This window comes from Archocentrus centrarchus, unplaced genomic scaffold (genome assembly GCF_007364275.1).
Source record: "Archocentrus centrarchus isolate MPI-CPG fArcCen1 unplaced genomic scaffold, fArcCen1 scaffold_55_ctg1, whole genome shotgun sequence".
In the NCBI taxonomy this organism is placed as follows: Eukaryota; Metazoa; Chordata; class Actinopteri; order Cichliformes; family Cichlidae; genus Archocentrus; species Archocentrus centrarchus.
Window position 1 is genome coordinate 1,264,699 of NW_022060277.1, and position 22,896 is coordinate 1,287,594.

Sequence of the window (22,896 nt, forward strand, 5' to 3'; positions counted from 1 at the left end):
CAGGTATGATCAACGGATTCCTTTCATTTTGATCAAGGCTTGAATGGTCGAGACGTCCTCCGACTCTCAGAAGACCATGGTCGTCGATATAAGGACTCAGTTTCCTAATAGGATTGCTTTTGTTAATTTCCTCCTGCCTCTGGATGCATTTGATTTCTTGCTCATACTCTTCCTCTTGTGTGGCTCGGATGATGATTGTCAGTGCTTGTTCCGACTTGTCTGCTGTAAACTCTGAGTTGCAGTAATGCCAGCCCTTACAAGAGCCCTTTGCCTTCCCTGCGGTGTTGAAGGCTCTGACTATGTGTACAAGACGAGTAATAGCTCGAGTTACTGCCTTCCAACTGGAGAACTTGGCAAACCTTTGAGACCCAAGTTGGTTGATTGAAGTTGCAGTACTCAGGGTAGACACAAGAGGTCGAATGTCTGGGTCTGAAGTAGGATCAACCAGACCAAAAGCATTTCCAGACTCGTTTGTTTTTCCTGAGGTCAAGAATGGTGGCCCGGTTAACCAGTTTGTGTCCGTCAAACGGCTTGCTGGGACAAAGCGTGTTGCATGGTCTGCCGGGTTTTTGTCCGTCGACACATAACACCACTGGTCTGGGCTGGAAGATCTCCGGATACGAAGTACCCTGTTGCTCACGTAGACGTAGAAACGTCTAGTCTCGTTATGTATATATCCCAAGACTACCTTGCTGTCTGAGTAGTAAGTCACTGCATCAAGCTTTAGGTCCAGTTCTGTTGAGATGAGTTCTGCTAGCTCCACAGCAAGTACTGCTGCACACAGCTCTAACCTAGGGATCGTGTGCTCTGGTCGGGGTGCTAGTTTTGCTTTCCCCATTACAAATCCCACGAAGTTGTTCCCAGCTGAATCTGTGACCTTCAAGTACGCTACTGCTGCGATGGCCTTAATTGAAGCATCACAAAACACACATAACTCTCTTCTCACAGCACCGGAGGTTGATGTTGGGGTGTAGGGCCTCGGAACTGAAAGTTTAGATAGCTCTGTCAAAGAGGCTCTCCATGATGTCCAAACTCCTTCCATCTCTTGAGGCAATGGAGCATCCCAATCCCCGTTCTCCGCTGTAAGCTCCCTGAGGATAGCTTTGCCTTGTATTGTGACTGGCGCTGCGAATCCTAAAGGATCATAGAGGCTGTTGATGGTGGACAAGACACCCCGTCGAGTGTATGGCTTAACCTCCTCTGAGACAGTGAAGAGGAAATGGTTGGTTTGGAGGTCCCACTTGATACCCAGACTGTGTTGTGTCGGTAGCACGTCTGCATCCAGGTTAAGATCTTTAAAGTCGCTTGAATGATCGCTCTGCGGAAAAGCCTCCATGACCTTTCTATTGTTCGCTGCGATCTTGTGGAGTCTCAGGTTTGACTTTGAGAGAGTGTCTCTTGTCCTTCTCAACAAGCTAACAGCCTCCTCAACTGTGGGCAACGACGTCAAGCCATCATCCACATAAAAGTCTCGCATCACAAAGTGCTTGACATCTGGGTCCACATGGAAGTCGCTGAGCTGGACTGACTGGTGCAGGCAATGAATAGCCACAGAGGGTGATGGGCTGTTCCCAAACACGTGTACTCTCATGCGATATTCTACAACGTCTTTGCTAAGATCGTTGCCCTGGAACCAAAGGAACCGCAGGAAGTTCCTGTCTTCTTCCCTTACCAGGAAACAATAGAACATCTGTTCTACGTCTGCTGTGAACGCAATCGCTTCTATTCTGAAACGAATCAGGACACCAAGCAGTGTGTTGTTCAAGTCAGGTCCCGTTAATAGGGTGTCGTTGAGCGACACACCATCGTATGGGGCGCTTGAATCGAACACCACCCGGATTTTGTCTGGTTTTCTTGGGTGGTAGACGCCAAATATTGGCAGATACCAACGTTCTTCATCCTTGCTGAGAGGAGGAGCTAACGGCGCATGACCATTTTCAAACATCTGCTCCATGAACCTGAGAAAGTGATCCCTCATTTCGGGTTTCCTGTCGAGGTTGCGTTTAAGTGACATAAGACGTTTTAGTGCCTGGGGCCTGTTGCCAGGGAGACGTTGGCGTGGCGATTTAAAGGGCAACGGAGCGATCCAACTACCGTCTGGGTCCCTTGTTAATCCCTCATCCATTATCCTTATGAATGCAATGTCCTGGACTGAGGGAGCCACTTGGTTGTCATCCCTGCTGCGCTCAAACACTGTGCGTCCCAGGTGACCTGTGTCACAAGGACTGCCTTCTTCAGGTGATGCTGGCGGATGTTTGAGGACCTGAATGTCACTGTATTTCTCCTTAATGTGGAACACATTAGGACACGGATCAAAGAGGGTAGGACGTTCCAACTCTGTGGTGTGTGTATAGAACGCCCTGACTGTAGGTGGTCTGTGAACCCTTCCAAGACACACATTACCAACAATAACCCACCCAAGATCCAACTTCTGAGCATAGGGTTGGTTGTGCGAGCCATTCACCTGCTTGCGGACCTTATGGACTCTGATAATGTCTCTGCCCAAAAGGAGAATTATTTGAGCCTGTGAGTCAATCTCTGGGATGAGATGGGCTACTGATTTCAGGTGTGGGTGATGAACAGCTGCGCTGGGGGTTGTATTTCATCCCGGTTGTTAGGAATGTCATTACATTCAATGAGACTTGGTAGTGGGATCCTCACTGTTCCATCTAGTGATTCCACTTCAAAGCCACTGGCCCGTCTTCCCATAGTCTCCTTTTCTCCCGCACATGTCCTCAACACGTAAGGAGCACTTGGGCCTTGGTTGTTAAACAGATCGAAAAACTGAGAGCGAGCCAGCGAGCGGTTGCTCTGTTCATCCAATATGGCATACAGCTTCACTGCCTTTTCTCGCCGGCCGGCGGGGTACACATTCACAAGACAGATCTTAGAGCAAGATCTACCTGATAGATTTTCACCACAAACCTTAGTGCATTTGCTCGTGACTTGCGATTCCGAAAGGTTGTCCTCCTCCCCGCCGTGCTCTTGAGGCGAGGCTTCCTCTCTAGTCCATGGAGCAGGTCCGGGGTGAAGTGCTGAGTTATGCCTGTCACTCTTACATTCTGCACACTGGATTTTAGCTTTACAGTTTCTGGCGATGTGTGTGGATGAAGCGCAGCATTTGAAGCAGACATTCTTCTGTCTCAGAAATGTTTTACGCTCCTCCATGGTCTTTTCTCTGAATGCATGACATTTACTTAAGGGGTGTGGCTTCCTGTGGATAGGACACTGTTTCTCTATGTTTTCTGAGTTTGTTGGAGGCTCACCAGTCTCTGTCGCCGTTTTGAAAGACGTCTCAGTTTTGTGGACGGAGACCTCACTGTATTTGTTTTGTCTCCAGACTGACTTATCTGTCTTTGGGAGAATGTCTGTGTAAGAGGTGAATTTAAAGCTTGGGTCATTCCTTATCCTCGCTTCCTGACCGATAAACTCTACAAAGCACACAAAGGGTGGATAAGAAACATGATTTTGCTGCTTGTAACATGCACCAACTGAAGCCCACTTTTCCTGCAGATGAAATGGGAGTTTTTGAACAATCGGGTTGACCCCTCTTGCTGTGTCGAGGAAGGCAAGACCAGGTAAGTCTCCATCCGCTTTAGCTGCCTCGAGTTCCATCAGCAGATCACTTAACCTTGTCAGTTTTGAGTAATCCCGGCTTGTGATTTTAGGGAAAGAGTCAATACGCCTGAACAGGGCGTCCTCTATCGCTTCTGGTGATCCATATATTTGATCGAGTCTGTCCCATGTCATAGCAAGCCCTGCTGCTGGGTGGTTAATATGAATTGCTCTGATCTGCTCCACGTGCTCTGCAGACTCCTTACCAAGCCACCTGAGCAGTAGATCCATTTCCTCACTTGGCGAGAGGGTCAGACCTGCAGTCACGGTGAGAAAGGACCGTTTCCACGCTCTGTAATTCTGTGGCCTATCGTTGAACTGCAATAAGCCTGTAGCCACTAGCTCACGACGCGCTAAGCACCTCACAAAGTCGTTCGTGTTTATGCCACCGTCGTTGACGTCAGGAGATACTGGGTACGATGTCAAACTCGGGCGCTGCGTGGGAGAGACAAAATCTCTATCAAACTTGACTTTACGTGATGCCGGGCTGTACTTATCTTCATAAGCGTAGGGCTGCTGTAAAGTAGAGTGAACTGCACCGTTTCGCCCTGGCACGAACGGTTTTGCTTTTGGCTTGAGGTGTGAGGCGCTGAAGCCTGTTCTTGGCTCTGCCTTTACAGGAGAAATGTCCTCGCCTAGCTGTTCAGAATCCTGTGAAAGTTCTGAACCTTTGACTTTAGCCTGGTCGACCACATATTGTCTTGTGCGTTCCGTGGCTTCCAAGGGAGAGGAGTCGAGATTCAGTTTGCAGCTGTGTTTCTCACTTGCTCCATCGACAGCTGCTTCAAGTGCTTCTGCCTCTGCAATGGCTGCAGCAGCTTCTTTTTTATGACTCAGCATTTCTATGCTTGCTTCTAGCTTAGCTTTCTCCAGTTTTATGCTTACTTCCTCTTCTAGAAAGGTAAGGCGTGCCTTAGCGGCCTCTGCTCTTGCTCTGGCCTTGGCTGCCGCTGAGCCAGTAGAAGATGCTCTGGATACTGATGTTGCAGCTGACACTTGAGAGCGTGTCTTTAACGATGACGCTTTTTCTGCCATGGCGTAGGTTAGCGTTGTAGCTCCACTTTACTGCTTCCGTGATGACTATTCACATGCCACATGTGACCAGGTAAGTAACACTGCGCTGTCTTGTCTGCTAGAAAGCCTTGGTTTCACTGTTCTGTCCTCAATACATGTGCTGTATATATCTCTGGACAGACAGATAAACTCTTTTCTACTTCAAGACTCTGAAGACGTTGTCAGCTTGTCCACAGGTTTATTGAAGACTCAGAAAAGTGTGAAACTAAAACACATGAAAACACAAATCAGTTATATACTAATTTCTCTTAACGTACATAAGCACAACAGAAATATACACAATTACATGAACTGCATATCTTAACATCACTGTATCTATAACCTCTTCGGTCTAGAAGATATGTTAACTTTATCAACTAACAAGTTTAAACAGTTATCATAGCTTGTTGACACACTGAACAATGTGCTCCGGCGCTAAGCCGTTCCGGTCCGATTTCCCGTTACCGTCAACAAAATACACACTCGTTCCAAAAAATACACATCTCAAAATAAAGTTGTCTTAGTGTAAAGCGTACATACCCAAGATGCAATCACCACGCCTAAGATGAAAGGCAGATGTTACGCGATACTCTTACATGTGGTATCACAACACCATGTTTCTTCCGTAGCCATGCTCTCACTTCCTGAGTTAGGTCACATGACCGGAAGCTCCGTAGCTCTCTTAAAGCGACAGTACAAAACTGAACTCAATACATCATGCACTAACGTATTCCGTTAATCGTGTAACAGAACAAACATTAAAAACAGTAGAAAAGAGAGAGATCCTTAAATTGAAAATAACAATAAATAAAATAAATAAATAAAAATAAAATAAATAAAGAATCAAAATAAGTAAATAAACGGTTTAATCTAAAGATCAGTTAAACCGAACACCAGGAGGTTATATTCAGTAAGTTAGAAAACTGCACTTGCAAGTCCTTACACCATTTCTGCATCTCCCGCTTATCTCGTATGGGTACCTTCCGGTCCGATTTGGCGCCCGTCAATGTAACCAAAGGGGCCACGGAAATAAGCCACCTTTCCAGCTTTCCTAGCTTCATCAATAAGTGGCCATAGATGATTTCTTTCCTCCCAATCTTCTTTGGGTAGCATTTCAGCAAACCTGATGCTCCGCTCTTTACAGTAAGTGGCTTTTTTAGTCTTCCTCCAGACTTCTTCCTTCATTATTCTGCGTGTGAACAGCACAATGACATTTCTGTGTTTGTTCTCCATCTTCCTTCCCAGTCGGTGTACAACATCCACTTCCTCCTCCAGCCTTGACGCTGATTCAGGAACAATGTGCTTCAGAGTCTGTATGACTAAAGCCCTGATATCCTCATCTTTCTCCTCCTTCAAGCCTTTTATACGAAGACTCCATCTCATTCTGTATCTTTCTTGTTCTCTGAGCCTCTTTTTAAGATCAGCATTTTCCTCTCGTAGTTGTTCACTTTTCTTCTCCAGCTCTTTAACCTTTGCCTTACATTCCTTAACTTCGTTAGCATTACATTCCACTGCTTTGGCTAGGTTAGCGAGCATAACACTGCTGTGTGTAACCTGTTGTTCAATATTGTCCACTTTCTCTCCGAGCGTCATAATAACTTTCATTATATCTCTGAGAGAAACCTCCTCCGCTTCTTCATCTTCAACTAACCTGAAACGCTTTTCTCCCGGTGTCTTGTTTGGCGTTGAGGGTGCGGAGTCGCCACGCTCCCTTTTATTTTGGGTGGAGATGTCCATAACATAGTCGTGGTCTTTGTTAGAAGCTGTTTCTTTCTTTTTTGAGTCAACTTTAAGCTTGGACGACTTATTGACGTTCTGGGAAGCCATTTTGGTAACTTGGTAGGGAGTTAACTTAAACGATACATAAAGATAGGACTTGCAAGCGAGCTCAAGAAAACACGACCGCTCAACCCGCCATTTTGGCTAACCTCCGTGTTAGCACAGACATGTCTGCTTCCTGATGTAGGGGAGAAACGCTCTGAACTTCCAGGAGACAAACAAACTGAAGCATCGATCTTATCGCGCTAGCATTGATCTGATATGATCGATATTTAGATCGATCCGCACACCACTGTAATTCTGACAGTGGAACAAGGAAATGTTTGCACATACGTGAGCACACAGCGACTAGCCAAATTCTCCACCATCATACAGCTGCTCTATGGGTACATAGAGCAGCTGTACCCCCACTTCACCACGATGGGGACACCCCCACCCTCTGACGTCACTTCGCTTGGATCATGAAAACATTTCACCCGGTAAAGTGGGGCATGATGAGAAAAGTTTGAGAACCAGTGCTTTATGAAAGGAGAGGAGAAAATAATTGTGCTTAAATTATTTGTAAAGATTTAAATGGAATCCCTTTAAAATGGTTCAGTGTGTTAAATCCGTTTAAAAGAGTGTTTACATTATATATGGTTCATGTTTACAAGCTTCCTGTTTTATTGTGAAGGGCTCATGATTGTAACAGGAAGTAGTTTTCATGATCAGAGTGATGCTGCTCTGCTATTGGTTGGAGAAGAAGGAAGTGAGTGTGTGAGCTCATTAGCTTGCTGAGTCCATGTTAGCATTCATTAGCAGAGTGAATGGACTCATAGCCACTGTTTAGCTCCCTCAGCTGACATTATAGGCTGTAGTTGACTGTTACTGATGAGGAAGACTGTGAAGCTCCATCAGCTATAGCTACAGAGTTACCACGGAGACGGCACCATCTCGGGATCATTCCTCGGCTGACTGAGAGACTCCAGCAGAGATGAGCTGGAGGTGCAGAGACTTGTGCATCAGCAGAGATCTTCATCAGCCTGCTGTCCTCCTCCTCCTGCTCCTCCCAGACTGTAAATGTGCAGCTTCAGCATTATAAGGAGCAGATTTTCTTTTTGCTCCTGGAGTGAAACGGCCGACCAGTTTGTGCCACAGAGCTCCCGAGCATCACTTCAATTCAATTCAATTCAATTCAATTCAATTCAATTCAATTCAATTTAATTCAATTCAATTTTATTTATATAGCGCCAAATCACAACAAACTGTCGCCTCAAGGCGCTTTGTATTGTGGGTAAAGACCCTACAATAATACAGAGAAAACCCAACAGTCAAAACGACCCCCTATGAGCAGCACTTGGTGACAGTGGGAAGGAAAAACTCCCTTTAACAGGAAGAAACCTCCAGCAGACCCAGGCTCAGGGCGGGGCAGTCATCTGCCGCGACCGGTTGGGCTGAGGGGAGAGAAAGACATGCTGTGGAAGAGAGCCAGAGATTAATATCAATTAATGATTAAATGCAGAGTGAAGTATAAACAAAGTAAATAAGGTGAATGAGAAACAGTGCATTATGTGAACCCCCCAGCAGCCTAGGCCTATAGGAGCATAACTAAGGGAGGGTTCAGGGTCACCTGATCCAGCCCTAACTATAAGCTTTATCATAAAGGAAAGTTTTAAGCCTAATCTTAAAAATAGAGAGGGTGTCTGTCTCCCAAATCCAAGCTGGAAGCTGGTTCCACAGAAGAGGCGCCTGAAAGCTGAAGGCTCTGCCTCCCATTCTACTCTTAAGTATCCTAGGAACCACAAGTAAGCCAGCAGTCTGAGAGCGAAGTGCTCTGTTGGGGTGATATGATACTATGAGGTCTTTGAGATAAGATGGTGCCTGATTGTTCAAGACCTTGTATGTGAGGAGAAGAATTTTTAATTCTATTCTAGATTTAACAGGGAGCCAATGAAGAGAAGCCAATATGGGAAAAATATGCTCTCTCTTTCTAGTCCCTGTCAGTACTCTAGCTGCAGCATTTTGGATCAGCTGAAGGCTTTTCAGGGAGCTTTTAGGACAGCCTGATAATTATGAATTACAATAATCCAGCCTAGAAGTAATAAATGCATGAATGAGCTTTTCAGCATCACTCTGAGAAAGGATGTTTCTAATTTTAGAAATATTGCGCAAATGCAAAAAAGCGGTCCTACATATTTGTTTAATATGTGCATTGAAGGACATATCCTGGTCAAAAATGACTCCAAGATTTCTCACAGTGTTACTGGAGGCCAAAGTAATGCCATCCAGAGTAAGTATCTGGTTAGACACCATGTTTCTAAGATTTGTGGGGCCGAGAACAAGAATTTCAGTTTTATCTGAATTTAGAAGCAGGAAATTAGAGGTCATCAGGCCTTTATATCTGTAAGACATTCCTGCAGTTTAACTCATTGATGTGTGTCATCTGGGTTCATTGATAGGTAAAGCTGAGTATCATCTGCATAACAATGAAAATTGATGCAGTGCTTTTTAATAATACTGCCTAAGGGAAGCATGTATAATGTAAATAAAATTGGTCCTAGCACAGAACCCTGTGGAACTCCATAATTAACCTTAGTGTGTGAGAAGACTCCCCATTTACATGAACAAATTGGAGTCTATGAGATAAATATGATTCAAACCACTGCAGTGCAGTACCTTTAATACCTATAGTATGCTCTAATCTCTGTAATAAAATGTTATGGTCAACAGCATCAAAGCTGCACTGAGGTCCAACAGGACAAGAACAGAGATGAGTCCACTGTCAGAGGCTCTAAGAAGATCATTTGTAACCTTCACTAATGCTGTTTCTGTACTGTGATGAATTCTGAAACCTGACTGAAACTCTTCAAATAAACCGTTCCTCTGCAGATGATCAGTTAGCTGTTTTACAACTACTCTTTCAAGAATCTTTGAGAGAAAAGGAAGGTTGGAGATTGGCCTATAATTAGCTAAGACAGCTGGGTCAAGTGATGGCTTTTTAAGTAGAGGGTTAATTACAGCCACCTTGAAGGTCTGTGGTACATAGCCAACTAATAAAGACTGATTGATAATTTTTAAGATTGAAGCATCAATAATTGGAAAGACTTCTTTGAACAGTCTAGTAGGAATGGGATCTAACAAACATGTTGCTGGTTTGGAGGAAGTAACTATTGAAGTTAACTCTGAAAGATCAACTGGAGCAAAAGAGTCTAAACAAATACCAGCAGTGCTGAAAGCAGCCGAACATGAAGAATAATCTTTGAGATGGTTATGAATAATTTTTTCTCTAATGTCTAAAATGTTATTTGTAAAGAAATCCATGAAGTCACTACTAGTTAACGTGAAAGGAATACTCTGCTCTACAGAGCTCTGACTCTTTGTCAGCCTGGCTACAGTGCTGAAAAGAAACCTGGGGTTGTTCTTATTTTCTTCAATTAATGATGAGTAGTAAGATGTCCTAGCTTTACGGAGGGCTTTTTTATAGAGCAACAAACTCTTTTTCCAGGCTAAATGAGCATCTTCTAATTTAGTGAGACGCCATTCCCTCTCCAGCTTTCGGGTTATCTGCTTTAAGCTGTGCTTTTGTGAATTATACCACGGAGTCAGGCACTTCTGATTTGAAGCTTTCCTTTTCAGAGGAGCCACAGTATCCAAAGTTATACGCAGTGAGGATGTAAAACTATTGACGAGATAATCGACCTCACTGGGAGCAGAGTTTAGGTAGCTGCTCTGCACTGTGTTGGCACTGAAGAGCATAACAATGAAGGAATTAGATCCTTAAACTTAGTTACAGCACTTTCAGAAAGACTTCTACTGTAATAAAACTTATTCCCCACTGCTGTGTAATCCATTAAAGTAAATGTAAATGTTACTAAGAAATGATCAGACAGGAGGGGGCTTTCAGGGAATACTGTTAGGTCTTCAGTTTCTATGCCATATGTCAGGACAAGATCCAGAGTATGATTAAAGTGGTGGGTGGGCTCCTTTACATTTTGAGAGAAGCCAATTGAATCTAACAATAGATTAAATGCAGTGTTGAGACTGTCATTCTCAGCATCTACATGGATGTTAAAATCACCCACTATAATTATTTTATCTGAACTGAGCACTAAATCAGATAAAAAGTCTGAGAAATCAGACAGAAACTCTGAGGAAGGACCAGGTGGACGATAGATAATAACAAATAAAACAGGTTTTTGATTTTCCCAATTAGGATGGACAAGACTAAGAGTCAGGCTTTCAAAAGAATGAAAACTTTGTCTGGGTCTTTGATTAATTGATAAGCTTGAATTGAAGATTGCAGCTAATCCTCCTCCTCGACCTGTGCTTCGAGCATTCTGACAGTTACTGTGACTCGGGGGTGTTGATTCATTTAAACTAACATATTCATCCTGCTGTAACCAGGTTTCTGTAAGGCAGAATAAATCAATACGTTGATCAATTATTAAATCATTTACTAATAGGGACTTGGAAGAGAGAGACCTAATGTTTAACAATCCACATTTAATTGTTTTATTCTTTGGTGCAGTTGATGAAGCTGTATTATTTATTGTTTTTGAATTTTTATGCTTAAATAGCTTTTTGCTGATTTTAGCTTTGGTTTTTGGTGGTCTGGGAGCAGGCACCGACTCTATGGGGATGGGGTTTTGGGGGGATGGCAGGAGGAGAGAAGCTGCAGAGAGGCGTGTAAGACTGCAACTCTGCTTCCTGGTCTCAACCCTGGGTAGTCAGTTTTTAGGAGGGTTAATAAATTTGGCCAGATTTCTAGAAATGAGAGCTGCTCCATCCAAAGTGGGATGGATGCCGTCTCTCCTAACAAGACCAGGTTTTCCCCAGAAACTTTGCCAGTTATCTATGAAGCCCACGTCATTTTTTGGACACCACTCAGACAGCCAGCGATTCAAGGAGAACATGCGGCTAAACATGTCGCTCCTGGTCTGATTGGGGAGGGGCCCAGAGAAAACTACAGAGTCCGACATCGTTTTTGCAAAGTTACACACCGAGTCAATATTAATTTTAGTGACCTCCGATTGGCGTAACCGGGTGTCATTACTGCCGACGTGAATAACGATCTTACCAAATCTACGATTAGCCTTAGCCAGCAGTTTCAAATTTCCATGAATGTCGCCTGCTCTGGCCCCTGGAAGACATTTGACTATGGTCGCCGGTGTCTCTAGCTTCACGTTTCTCAAAACAGAGTCACCAATAACCAGAGTTTGTTCCTCGGCGGGTGTGTCGCCGAGCGGAGAAAAACGGTTAGAGACGTGAACAGGTTGGTGGTGTACCCGGGGCTTCTGCTTAGGACTACACTTCCTCCTCACCGTCACCCAGCTGGCCTGTTTTCCCTGCTGCTCGGGATCTGCTGGGGGGGAGCTAACGGTGGCTAAGCTACCATGGTCCGCACCCACTACAGGGGCCTGGCTAGATGCAGGATTTTCCAGGGTGCGGAGCCGAGTCTCCAGTTCAGAAAGCCTGGCCTCCAGAGCTACAAACAGACTACATTTATTACAAGTACCGTTACTGCTAAAGGAGGCCGAGGAGTAACTAAACATGTGACACCCAGAGCAGGAAGTGCAGGAGAGACAGGAGAAGAAGCCATGCTGGTAGTGAGTCGGCTAAGGGCTAAGCTACTAGCTGAGCTAAGCTAGCGAATTTCTAAAAACAAATAAAGTGAGTAATGTGAATACAGGTGATTCAGCAAAGAGTATGCTATTTAAAGTAGGTGAAGATTACACTAAAATATGTTATTATCCAGGTAAATCGAGTTATACAGATATAACAGCTAACAGACAGCAAAACACTGTGCTCCGAAACAGGAACAGGAAGTGATACAATACCGCAGTGAGAGCCAACACCAAGTCAAGTCACCCCCTGCTGTGAGAGAAGTGACACGGTGGTCTGATCAAACAGAGGCCGCTCTGCAGGGTGCGTTGGATTCAACCGACTGGGACATGTTTCGCAGCAGCGCGGGGGGAGACATCGAGGAGTTTACGGAAACTGTTGTGGGATTTATTGGGAAAGTTGTTGAAGACACTTCACTTAGGAGGACCATCAGGACTTTTCCCAACCAGAAGCCGTGGGTGGATAAATCTGTCCGCGACGCCCTGAGGTCCCGCACCGTTGCCTACAACTCCGGCCTCGCCTCTGGGAACATGGAGGACTACAAGGTTGCATCATACAACGTCCGCAGAGCGGTGAAAGAGGCAAAACATCGCTACGGCCGCAGACTGGAACAGCAACTACAACAGTCTGACCCCAGGGGCCTGTGGCAGGGACTACGCACCATCACGGACTACAAAGCACCACACACACACCCGGTGAGTGCCGACGCTTCTCTGGCTGATGAACTCAACATCTTCTTTGCGCGCTTTGAGTCGGGAAGCCGACAGCCCGCTGCGCTCCCGGCCGGAGGGGCGGAGACACTCACTGTGACGGAGCGCGACGTGAGGAGGGCGTTTAGACGTGTAAACACCAGGAAAGCGGCTGGACCAGACGGTATTAGTGGACGTGTCCTTAAGACCTGCGCTGACCAGCTGGCACCTGTGTTTACACTGATATTCAACCTCTCACTGAAACTGTGTGTGATTCCCACCTGCTTTAAAAAGTCCATCATAGTCCCTGTCCCAAAGAAACCACACCCCAGCAGCCCCAATGACTTCAGGCCCATAGCACTCACCTCTGTGGTGATGAAGTGTTTTGAGAGACTCATCAAGACATTCATCACCTCCTCACTGCCCACCACCCTCGACCCACTACAGTTTGCATACCGGCCAGACAGATCCACAGATGACGCCATATCCTTCCTCCTCCACAAGACCCTTTCACACATAGACACTGGTAAGGGGAACTATGTGAGAGTGCTGTTTGTAGATTACAGCTCAGCATTCAACACCATAGTTCCCTCCAGGCTGGTCTCTAAGCTGCTGGACCTGGGCCTGGGCCCATCCCTGTGCAGGTGGGTTCACAGCTTCCTGACCAGCAGACCACAGGTGGTACGAGTGGGTCACCTCACCTCATCCTCCCTCACCCTCAACACTGGATCCCCCCAAGGCTGTGTGCTCAGCCCTCTGCTGTACTCACTGTACACCCATGACTGCGAGGCCACGTCAGAGTCCAACGTCATCATCAAGTTTGCTGACGACACTGCTGTTGTGGGACTAATCTCTCACAATGAGGAGACAGCCTACAGGAGAGAGGTCTCCCGCCTGGAGAACTGGTGCCAGGAGAACCACCTCCTGCTCAACGTCAGCAAAACAAAGGAACTGATCGTGGACTTCAGCAGGAAGCAGCAGAGGGACTACCATCCACTTGTCATCAGTGGTGCTGAGGTGGAAAGAGTGGACACCTTCAAATACCTGGGAGTGACCATCTCACAGGACCTGTCCTGGACTCATCACATAAACATCACTGTGAAGAAGGCCAGACAGCGTCTCTACCTCCTCAGGCGGCTGAGAGACTTCAAGCTCCCACTCAAGGTGCTCAGGAACTTTTACACCTGCACCATTGAGAGCATCATGCGTGGGAGCATCACCACCTGGATGGGAAACTGCACCAAGCAGGACTTCATGGCCCTAAAAAGGGTGGTTCGTTCAGCTGAACGGACCATCAGAACCACCCTCCCCAACCTGCAGGACATTTACACCAAGCAGTGCAGGCTGAGGGCCATGAAGATCCTAAAACAGCCCAGCCACCCCGGACACTCTCTCTTCTCCCTGCTCCCATCAGGCCAGGCGTTACCGCTGCCTGAGGGACTAAGACTGAAAGGTTGAAGAAGAGTTTTTACCCACAAGCCATCCGTCTGCTCAACTCTGAGCCCTAACTGGACCATTATTGCACGGTGTAAATATCATAATTTAAAAAGTGTGTATAGTGTATAGTATATAGAGTATAGTGTATAGTGTGAATTACTTTTTTTTTATTTTTATTCTTATTTATATGTGTGTGTATATAAGGTTGCAGGTACAAAATACATTTCACTGTGCATTGTACTGTGTATAACTGTGCATGTGACAAATAAACACTATCCTATCCTAAGTCAGGCCTGCAGCAGCTTTCATTGGTGTTCCAGTTGGTTTATTGGAAGAATATCTGCTGGCTGGAGTGTGTGTGCAGAGAGAGTGTGGGCCCACCTTTGCTTCATGGAGCCTCATTGAGACTTTTGTCACTGAGCAAACTTAAAGGGACATTTCAGAGAAATTCTAATCTTTCATTTCATTGTTAAACATTTCCAAATCATTTCAGTTCATTGTGTTCTGCAGCTGCTTTGAGTGCTGTTTGCTTCTTCCTGTTATTTCCTGCTAATAAGTTCAGAGGATTTGGTGACTCAGTGTTACACTGAGCATTTGTGAGTGTGATAACTTTGCTGCCCACACTGCACAGTTTGCAATGCAGCTATTCTAGTGTTCTTCTAGTTCATCTGAAGGGAAGAACAAGACTCAGGACACTAAATCTTCTTGGAAGTCCTCGTGTTTCATGAAGGCTGTTTGCTTTAAAGAACCCATGGCCTTTACCTGCCACAGTGAGCACAGGTGGGCTGCAGGTATCAGTCACTTAGTGAGCTTTGTCCATCAAACTAATCAAAGGTTCAGTCAGTCTGCTTCTGCATCTGGATTTGGCTCCTCTCCTCCTCAACACTCCAGGACATGACAGGATACCAAGGCCAGATGTTCTTGTGCAGCACAAACACTTTTTCAAAGCTTTTTCCAAATGTTGAACTTGCTGTGGAAGCAGCTCCCAGTTTGAGTCCAGGAGACAGACCCCCTCTCTGCTTTAAGATCAGCTTCAAACTTTCCTTTTGGATCAAGCTTCTAGTTGGAGCTGGATCAGGTGACCCTGAACCCTCCCTTAGTTCTGCTGCTATAGGCTCAGGCTGCTGCTGGACTTCCCATGATGCATTTCTTCTGCACTCCCCTCTTTTCCCTCCTGATGCTTTGATCTGCCACTACTGCAGCTCCTTAACTTTGCTCTTCTCTCTCCTTAGTTTGTGTTTGGTTCTTGTCTCTCTGAGCTCATCTCTGCTCTCTTCTCTTTGCCCTCACACTGAAACCAGTCATGGTCCGAGCTCCTCCTGGAGCCTGTTTTCATTGGAAGCATCTTTCTGTCAGAGGCAGTTCTTCCTTCCCACCATCACCAAGTGCTGCTCACAGTGGATTGTCTGATGGTTGGGGCTTTCTCTCTAAGATTGGAGGCTGTTACCTTACACTGTTACACAACCTGAGATGATGCTGTTGTCTGTTGGCAATTGTCACTTATAAATAAAGCTCCATTAAACTGAATGGATGGAAATGGATAGATGTTATTGTATGTGGCAAACAGGAAATGATTGCTCACAGATGGATTGTTGTTTTCTGTGTCTGCAGTCTGTCAGGCTGTCTGATCACAGAGGAAGGCTGTACTTCTCTGGCCTCAGCTCTGAGCTCCAACCCCTCCCATCTGAGAGAGCTGGACCTGAGCTACAATCATCCAGGAGACTCAGGAATGAAGCTGCTGTCGGCCGCACTGAAGGATCCACGCTGGAGACTGGACACTCTCAGGTATGGAGAGGATGTCTGATAGAGGAGGAAGAGCTGGAAGCATTTCCTGTGTCCTTCACTCACTTCCTGTTTGTTTCATGCACATGTGACATGAACAATCACACATGCAGGAATATTTTTCCTTTGCTCACAACAAAAACACTCTTGGAAGTGAACAATAAGGGATATTAATGTAGGGGGTCTCCAAGGAGAACGTCTCCAAGAACAAGTTGTAGATATCTCAGGATATTTAACAGTGCAGGATTTTGGGAAAACTCATTTTTCCCTCTGAGCCTGATTCAGATCAGATGAATGTGTGCACAGAGAGGCCGAGGACATATTGATCCTAGCTTCCTCCAAACACTGGAAGCAGGAAACTGTTAGCCTAGCTCGATCCAAAGAAGAACAAACTGATCACAGTTTTCTAATCAGAGCTGTGGTAGAAGCTGACAGCTACAGGGAGATGTTTTCATTTAAAGGCAGCAGCCCTGCACAAATGCATTTCTGCATTTCTTTCAGAGACAAAGGTCACAGTGTGCTTTGAAAAGCCAACACACACTATAAAATAATGGAAGTGACAACAATGCAATAAATCAGTGCATTTAGAGAGGAGCCAGGTGCAGCTCCAGAGGCAGGAAGGAAGTGAGAAAAAGGAGCGTTTATTGGGCCAAATGCAAAAGTCCAAAATGAGGAAACACAAAGTCCATCAAAGAGAAATCCAAAGCAGGCACAGGAAAAGAGGACAGGATATCCACTGGGAGCTACCTGCAAACCAGAGACAGGTGGGAGCAAAGCACAGGTGCAGACGCTGAGAGACGAGCTGATTGGACGGTGTGTCCGTGTCAGGATTGGTGGGCTTTTGGAATTCTTCCTGGATGCTGTTGCTGCTGTCGCTTGTTCTTGGATTAAGGATTACACACTTGGGACTGTGAAGGAACGGTGGGAGGGGTCCTGACCCACAGCCTGGATAGGCCCGCTCTGGTACCCTTACCTGTTTCTGGAAGCTTCTGATCAGGGCCGCTGCTAGGCTCTGAAACATTGGGGGCGGAGCCTAAAAGCTTTTGGATTTTCCCTGGATAACAGAGCCGTTCTTCAAGTTCTTTCCTATATTTGAGAGGAAAATGAATGTGAAATGTCAAAGACTGTGTACGAGCTGAAGCTTGAAGTCACACGATGATCCTGAAATAATCACTGAGTGCAGTTTGAGTTGTTCAGCGTTGTTCCTGTTTTTATTGTCAGCAGCAGGAGGAAAAGCTTCAGAGAAACTGGAACATGTTGATGAAGCATCATCTGTGAGAGCCATGCTGCAGCATTTAGTTCAGCTTCAAACTTTACCAGCGCAGGTGTAAGAGCCACAAAGCAGAAAAGATAGGATGCGAAAATATATGTACAATTTATAGTTGCAATTTATATTTTGTTCCATTCTTGATTCATGTCATTGTGTAGTTCATAATTTCAAGAAAATGATTATTGATATACAAAATGTTTGACGACGCTCCCTTAGAGTGACATAATTGAGCACGTGCAGCACCAGTTTAGGCAGAGCTGTGCAAGGCACGGGAGCATATAGTTTTCTTACCGTGCTCCATGCTTGAAGTGAATTTGTAACCCTTTGATTTTCTAAGTAAAGTCACCTAAACATAAAGAGCCTGTCATGTCGTGCGTGTGAAGAAATTACTGTGTCTGCAGCTCTAAGGGGTATTTTTTAGAAACCAAAGAAAGAAAGTACCACTACATTTAGTAAGAAGACTGCTCACTGATGGACCAAGAGTGACTGAAAACCGAACCTTTTGGATGCTAATCAGGAGCCAACCACCAGTTAACACTTCGGAGCGGGGTGTCAGAGTGGAGCAACATTCTGAAAAGGAATTACTGAAAGCAAATGAGGAGGTAAGCCTTCTGAATTAACATATGGAAAGGGATAGTCACTGGAAGTTTGTAAGGACGAATTGCCATTGAAGACTTGTGTGCTAGACGGAAGGAAGCCACAAGCTGTGCTAGTTTGAAGCCAAGCTGAGCCAAGAAGCTAACACTAGTTAGCTAATGAAGGACATGCAGTCTGAGCCAAGAAGCTAGTAGCTAACGCTAGTTAGCTACTGAGTGACTTGCAGATCCTTGCTAACTTGTTCATTGAAGCCTGAAACCGAAAATTACTGAAAGCTCAGTGTGTTTTGGAAATTGTAAGCATTTATTGGAGGAAGAAAAGTGTTAATGGAATACTTTTGATTCATATGCACACAGTTTGCGCACAGCTTTATTGAGAAGCGAAATATGGCGGAAGGTGATATGGAAACAGTTGGCGCTGAAGGAATAGCCACCAAACGAACAGTCAAATTAACTGAGAAGGCAATTGAGGACAAACTGCATAGGCTACTTAGCCACAGGAGAGGATTTCTAACGCGACTCACAACTCTAAGGAGGGAAGTTACCAGTTTAATCACATTAGCTTATAATGTGCCAACAGTGAAAGAGATAATGCAGGAATTTAATCCAGTTCTCCAAGATTTTATTGACATCACTGAACAATTGGGAGATCTTTTACCTGAAGATGAGAAAGAGGCAGATATTAACAACTGGTTTGAGTTTAAAATGATCATTATCAGACAGTTTACTGAAGAAACTGAAAAATGGATGGAGCAGGAGATATTGGGTTTACAACAAACAAATCAAGAAAAACAAGCTGAAGAAGAGACCCTGATGATAGTGTGTCACAAGTGAGTCATAAGTCCAATAAGCTAGTAAGCAGGACAGGCTCACACGCTGGACGCTCAACTGTCGTGTTGTCTCGTGCATCAGTTCGTGCTATTGAAGAAGCCAAGCTCTCTGGTTTAGTAGAACGTGCTGCTATTCTGGAAAAGAAACAAGAGTTAGAAATGGAAGAAGTTCGTATTAAAGCAGCTAAAGAGAAGTTGGAACTAGATGCGGCTATTGCAGAAAAAAAGAGCGACAGTCAGAATACTGAAACAGCATGAGGGATCAGAGGATGGCATGAGCAGCGACATGCACTCGCAGCCAGCAGGTGGTGCAAGAGTAAAGGAAGAGGAAAACCCCGTCCCTCTCACCTGGAGCAGGCCTTCTTACAGAAGCCAGGCATCACGCAGACCATTGCAAGATGCAAGACGTCAGGTTGCGGCAGTAAACACTGCAGTGCAACAGCAGGATGGAAGCATGAGTGGCCTTCTGAAAGTAATGGAAAACCAAAACGCAATTACTGAGATGATTGTTAAGCAGCAGCGATACACTCAGCTTCCTGAGAAGGAGGTGGCACTGTTCAAGGGTGATCCGCTTACCTATAGATCTTTCATTAGAGCTTTTGAACAAGCCATTGAACAGAAGACGGACAGTGAACAAGACAAGTTGTACTACTTAAAACAGTTTACTGCAGGAGAACCGCAGGAGCTTGTACGAAGCTGCGAGCACATGCCATCACACAAGGGGTTCAAAAAAGCAAAAGAACTCTTAAAAAAACATTGTGTGATGAGTTGGTGATTGCAAGCGCTTACATCGATAAAGCTTTAAAGTGGCCGCCAATCAAGACTGAAGACGAAAAAGCACTTAAGACCTATGCTTTATTCCTAACTGGTTGTTGCAACACGATGCAAGATGTCGAATTGATGGAGGAAATGGATAATCCTACAAATATGAGGATGGTGGTATCCAAACTGCCTTATAAGATGCGAGAACGCTGGCGCAATGAAGCATTTAAAATCAAGGAGAAAAGAGGGCTCAGAGCAAGATTTGCTGACCTTGTCGCCTTCATTGACTGACAGTCTAAGGTAGCCACGGATCCACTCTTTGGAGACCTCCAAGGTAAAAACCCACCACCAGCAGGAAAAGGCAAGGAAATTGGGAAAGTGGTCAAGAGTGGAGCAAAAGGTGCAAGCTTTGCAACCAATGTGGCGGTGGAAAAGAAAAGTGCAGCTGCAACACCAAGGCAAGCGAGCTCATCCAAGACAGGAACTTCTTTTGAAACTCCATGTCTATATTGTCAAGGAAACCACACCTTGGAAACTTTTAATAAGATCAAAGAGAAGATGAATCAGGAACGTATTGACTTTTTAAAGTCAAAGGGACTGTGTTTCGGGTGCTTGAGACAAGGTCATATTAGCCAGAACTGTAAGAAGAAGACCATATGCAAACAGTGCTCGCGAAAACACCCAGACATTCTTCATCAGAACGAAGAAGCTAAGAATGCAACTTCCGTACCAGAACAGGGTAATACTCAGAAGGAAGAGATGTCTGCGACTTCAAGTCCTGTCAAAGAAGAGGTGTGTGGCTACACTGGGGCCGGAGAAACAGACTGTCTACTACCCGTGGTTCCTGTGAAGGTGAAGTCCCGCAGCAGTGGAAGATCCATAGAGACCTATGCATTTCTGGATCCCGGGAGTACAGCCAGGTTCTGTACGGAGGACCTTAGAAAGAGGCTGAATGAGAAGGGAAAGCCAACTCAGATCTCCTTGAGCACAATGGGTCAACATGTAGCAGAGGAACGAAAGTTGATCAACAGCTACCTGCTCACAGACCTTGAGGTGTGTAGTCTTGATGGAGAAGAGTACTTGGGGCTACCCAAAGTTTTCACTCACAGCAACATCCCTGCGCAGAGAGAAAACATACCCAGTCACCAACATCTGCAGAAGTGGTCCTACCTGAATGAGGTGAATCTACCCTGTATCGATGCAAGTGTAGGCCTTCTCATTGGCGCCGACAACTCCAAAGCAATGGAGCCCTGGCATGTAATTAACGGCCAGGAAGAAGGGCCCTATGCTGTGAAGACAGTTCTCTGCTGGATGGTGTATGGTCCAGTGACGAATGAAAACCCACTTGTCAGAGGCAAGACAGCTCCTTACAGTGTTAACTGAATTGCAGTTGAGGAAGTGGAACAGCTACTTACACAGCAATATAACACAGATTTTCCGGAGCGTCTATATGATGATAAAGAGGAAATGTCACAAGAGGACAAATGGTTCATGGAATCAGTGCAAAGCACAACCAAGTTCACAGACGGACATTACAGTGTGGGGCTCCCACTGAGAGACAAGGGTGTGAAAATGCCCAACAACCGCTGAGTAGCCGAACCGCGAGCTGCTGGCATTAGAAGAAAGTTGACAAGAAACCAAGAGTTTCTAGAGGACTACAAAGGGTTTACGGAGAATATCCTGGGAAAAGGCTACGCCATGGAAGTTCCTCAAGATCAGCTCACCTGTGACGACAACAGGGTTTGGTATGTCCCGCACCATGGGGTATACCACCTGAAGAAAAAGAAAATACGGGTTGTTTTCGATTGCAATGCCAGCTTCCAGGGCGTGTCGCTCAATGGTCAGTTGATGCAGGGACCTGACCTCACCAACACGCTCATTGGTGCCTTATTGAGGTTTCGAGAAGAACCAATAGCTGTGATGGCGGACATAGAGTCCATGTTTTATCAGGTGAGAGTTCCTGGGACAGACGCTGCCCTGTTACGATTTTTGTGGTGGCCGGCTGGTGATCTTAACGCACCTATAAAAGAGTACAGGATGATGGTACATCTTTTTGGAGCGACGTCTTCCCCTAGCGTTGCATCCTATGCGCTACGAAGAACAGCAGAAGATCGAAGAGGCACCGCTGCCCCAGAAGCCGTGGAAACAGTTCTGCATAATTTTTATGTAGACGACTGCCTTAAATCGGTGGCGACAGAGGAGGAAGCAGTCATCTTAATGAGGAATCTTCGAGACCTGTGCGCTGAAGGAGGCTTTGCCCTCACCAAATGGATCAGCAACAGCAGAAGAGTTTTGTCTTCCATTCCTGCAGAGCTCCGAGCCACTGAATTGAGAGACCTCGACTTAACACAGGACGCCCTGCCCACAGAACGAGCTCTCGGTGTACAATGGTGTACAGAGGATGATGTATTCATGTACAGCATCAAGCCACAGGACAAGCACAAGACCAGAAGAGGTGTTCTTTCTGTCGTAAATTCCACATACGACCCCCTTGGCTTCCTGGCACCATTGATACTCCCTGCTAAGCTTCTCATGAGGGACCTGTGTAAAGAAAAGCTGGGATGGGATGAAGAGATTGAGGACTCACGAGCAGGACAGTGGAGTAAGTGGTTGGAAGACCTCACTCTCCTCTCAGGCTTCAGCATCAGAAGTTGTGTCAAACCACCAGCTTTTGGAACCACAGTGGTTGCCAGGTTACACCATTTTTCTGATGCAAGCGAGGTTGCCTATGGCACAGCATCTTACCTCGTTCTGGTGAATGACCAAGGCAGAATCCATTGTTCCCTAGTGATGGGGAAGTCTAGAGTGTCCCCACTCAAGCAAATCACCGTGCCAAGGCTAGAGTTGACTGCAGCGGTAGTTGCAGTCAAGGCTGCAAGAGGAAATGCAGATCCCACTTCAGCAGTCAATCTTCTGGACTGACAGCACGACAGTTCTGAAGTACATCGATAGTGAGACTGCCCGTTACAAGACCTTTGTGGCAAATAGAATCACACTCATATGAGAGGCCACCAAACCATCCCAGTGGAGGTACATCAGAACGTCGCAGAACCCGGCTGACAAAGCAACCAGGGGCATGAAGGCCAAAAAATTAATGGAGGATAAAGACTGGAAAAATGGCCCAGAATTCCTTTCACAGCCAGAGATTGAATGGCCAAAGAGACCAGACAACCTGAATCAGAGCATGCAGAAAAGTGTCACAGTAAACACCATCGCAACTGAAGAAAAGCTGGATTGTTTGAACAAGTTACTTGATTACTACGACAGTTGGAACCAACTGAAGAGGGCGACTGCATGGATTATGAAAGTTAAAGAACTATTGATCAACCTGAAAAACAAAAGAAAAGAGTTTCAAAGTGAGATCAGTCAAACGGAAAAGGATCCAGTGAGGCAAAAGTTGCTTGTGCAACAAAGCATGGAAAGGCACAGAAGTACCATGGAAAAGAAAGCACTTACCTTGGAACAGCTGACAACGGCAGAAA

General features: G+C 45.6%; 1 protein-coding gene across 1 annotated transcript in view; it reads left to right on the forward strand.

Annotated features, from left to right (window-relative positions):
- LOC115777509 (NLR family CARD domain-containing protein 3-like) overlaps positions 1-22,896 on the forward strand; it is a 66,404-nt gene that overhangs the window by 38,519 nt on the left and 4,989 nt on the right. Inside the window, exon 6 of the mRNA XM_030725431.1 lies at positions 15,786-15,959. Within this exon, the coding sequence (XP_030581291.1) occupies positions 15,786-15,959 (174 nt within the window). The remainder of the gene's footprint in view (positions 1-15,785; positions 15,960-22,896) is intronic.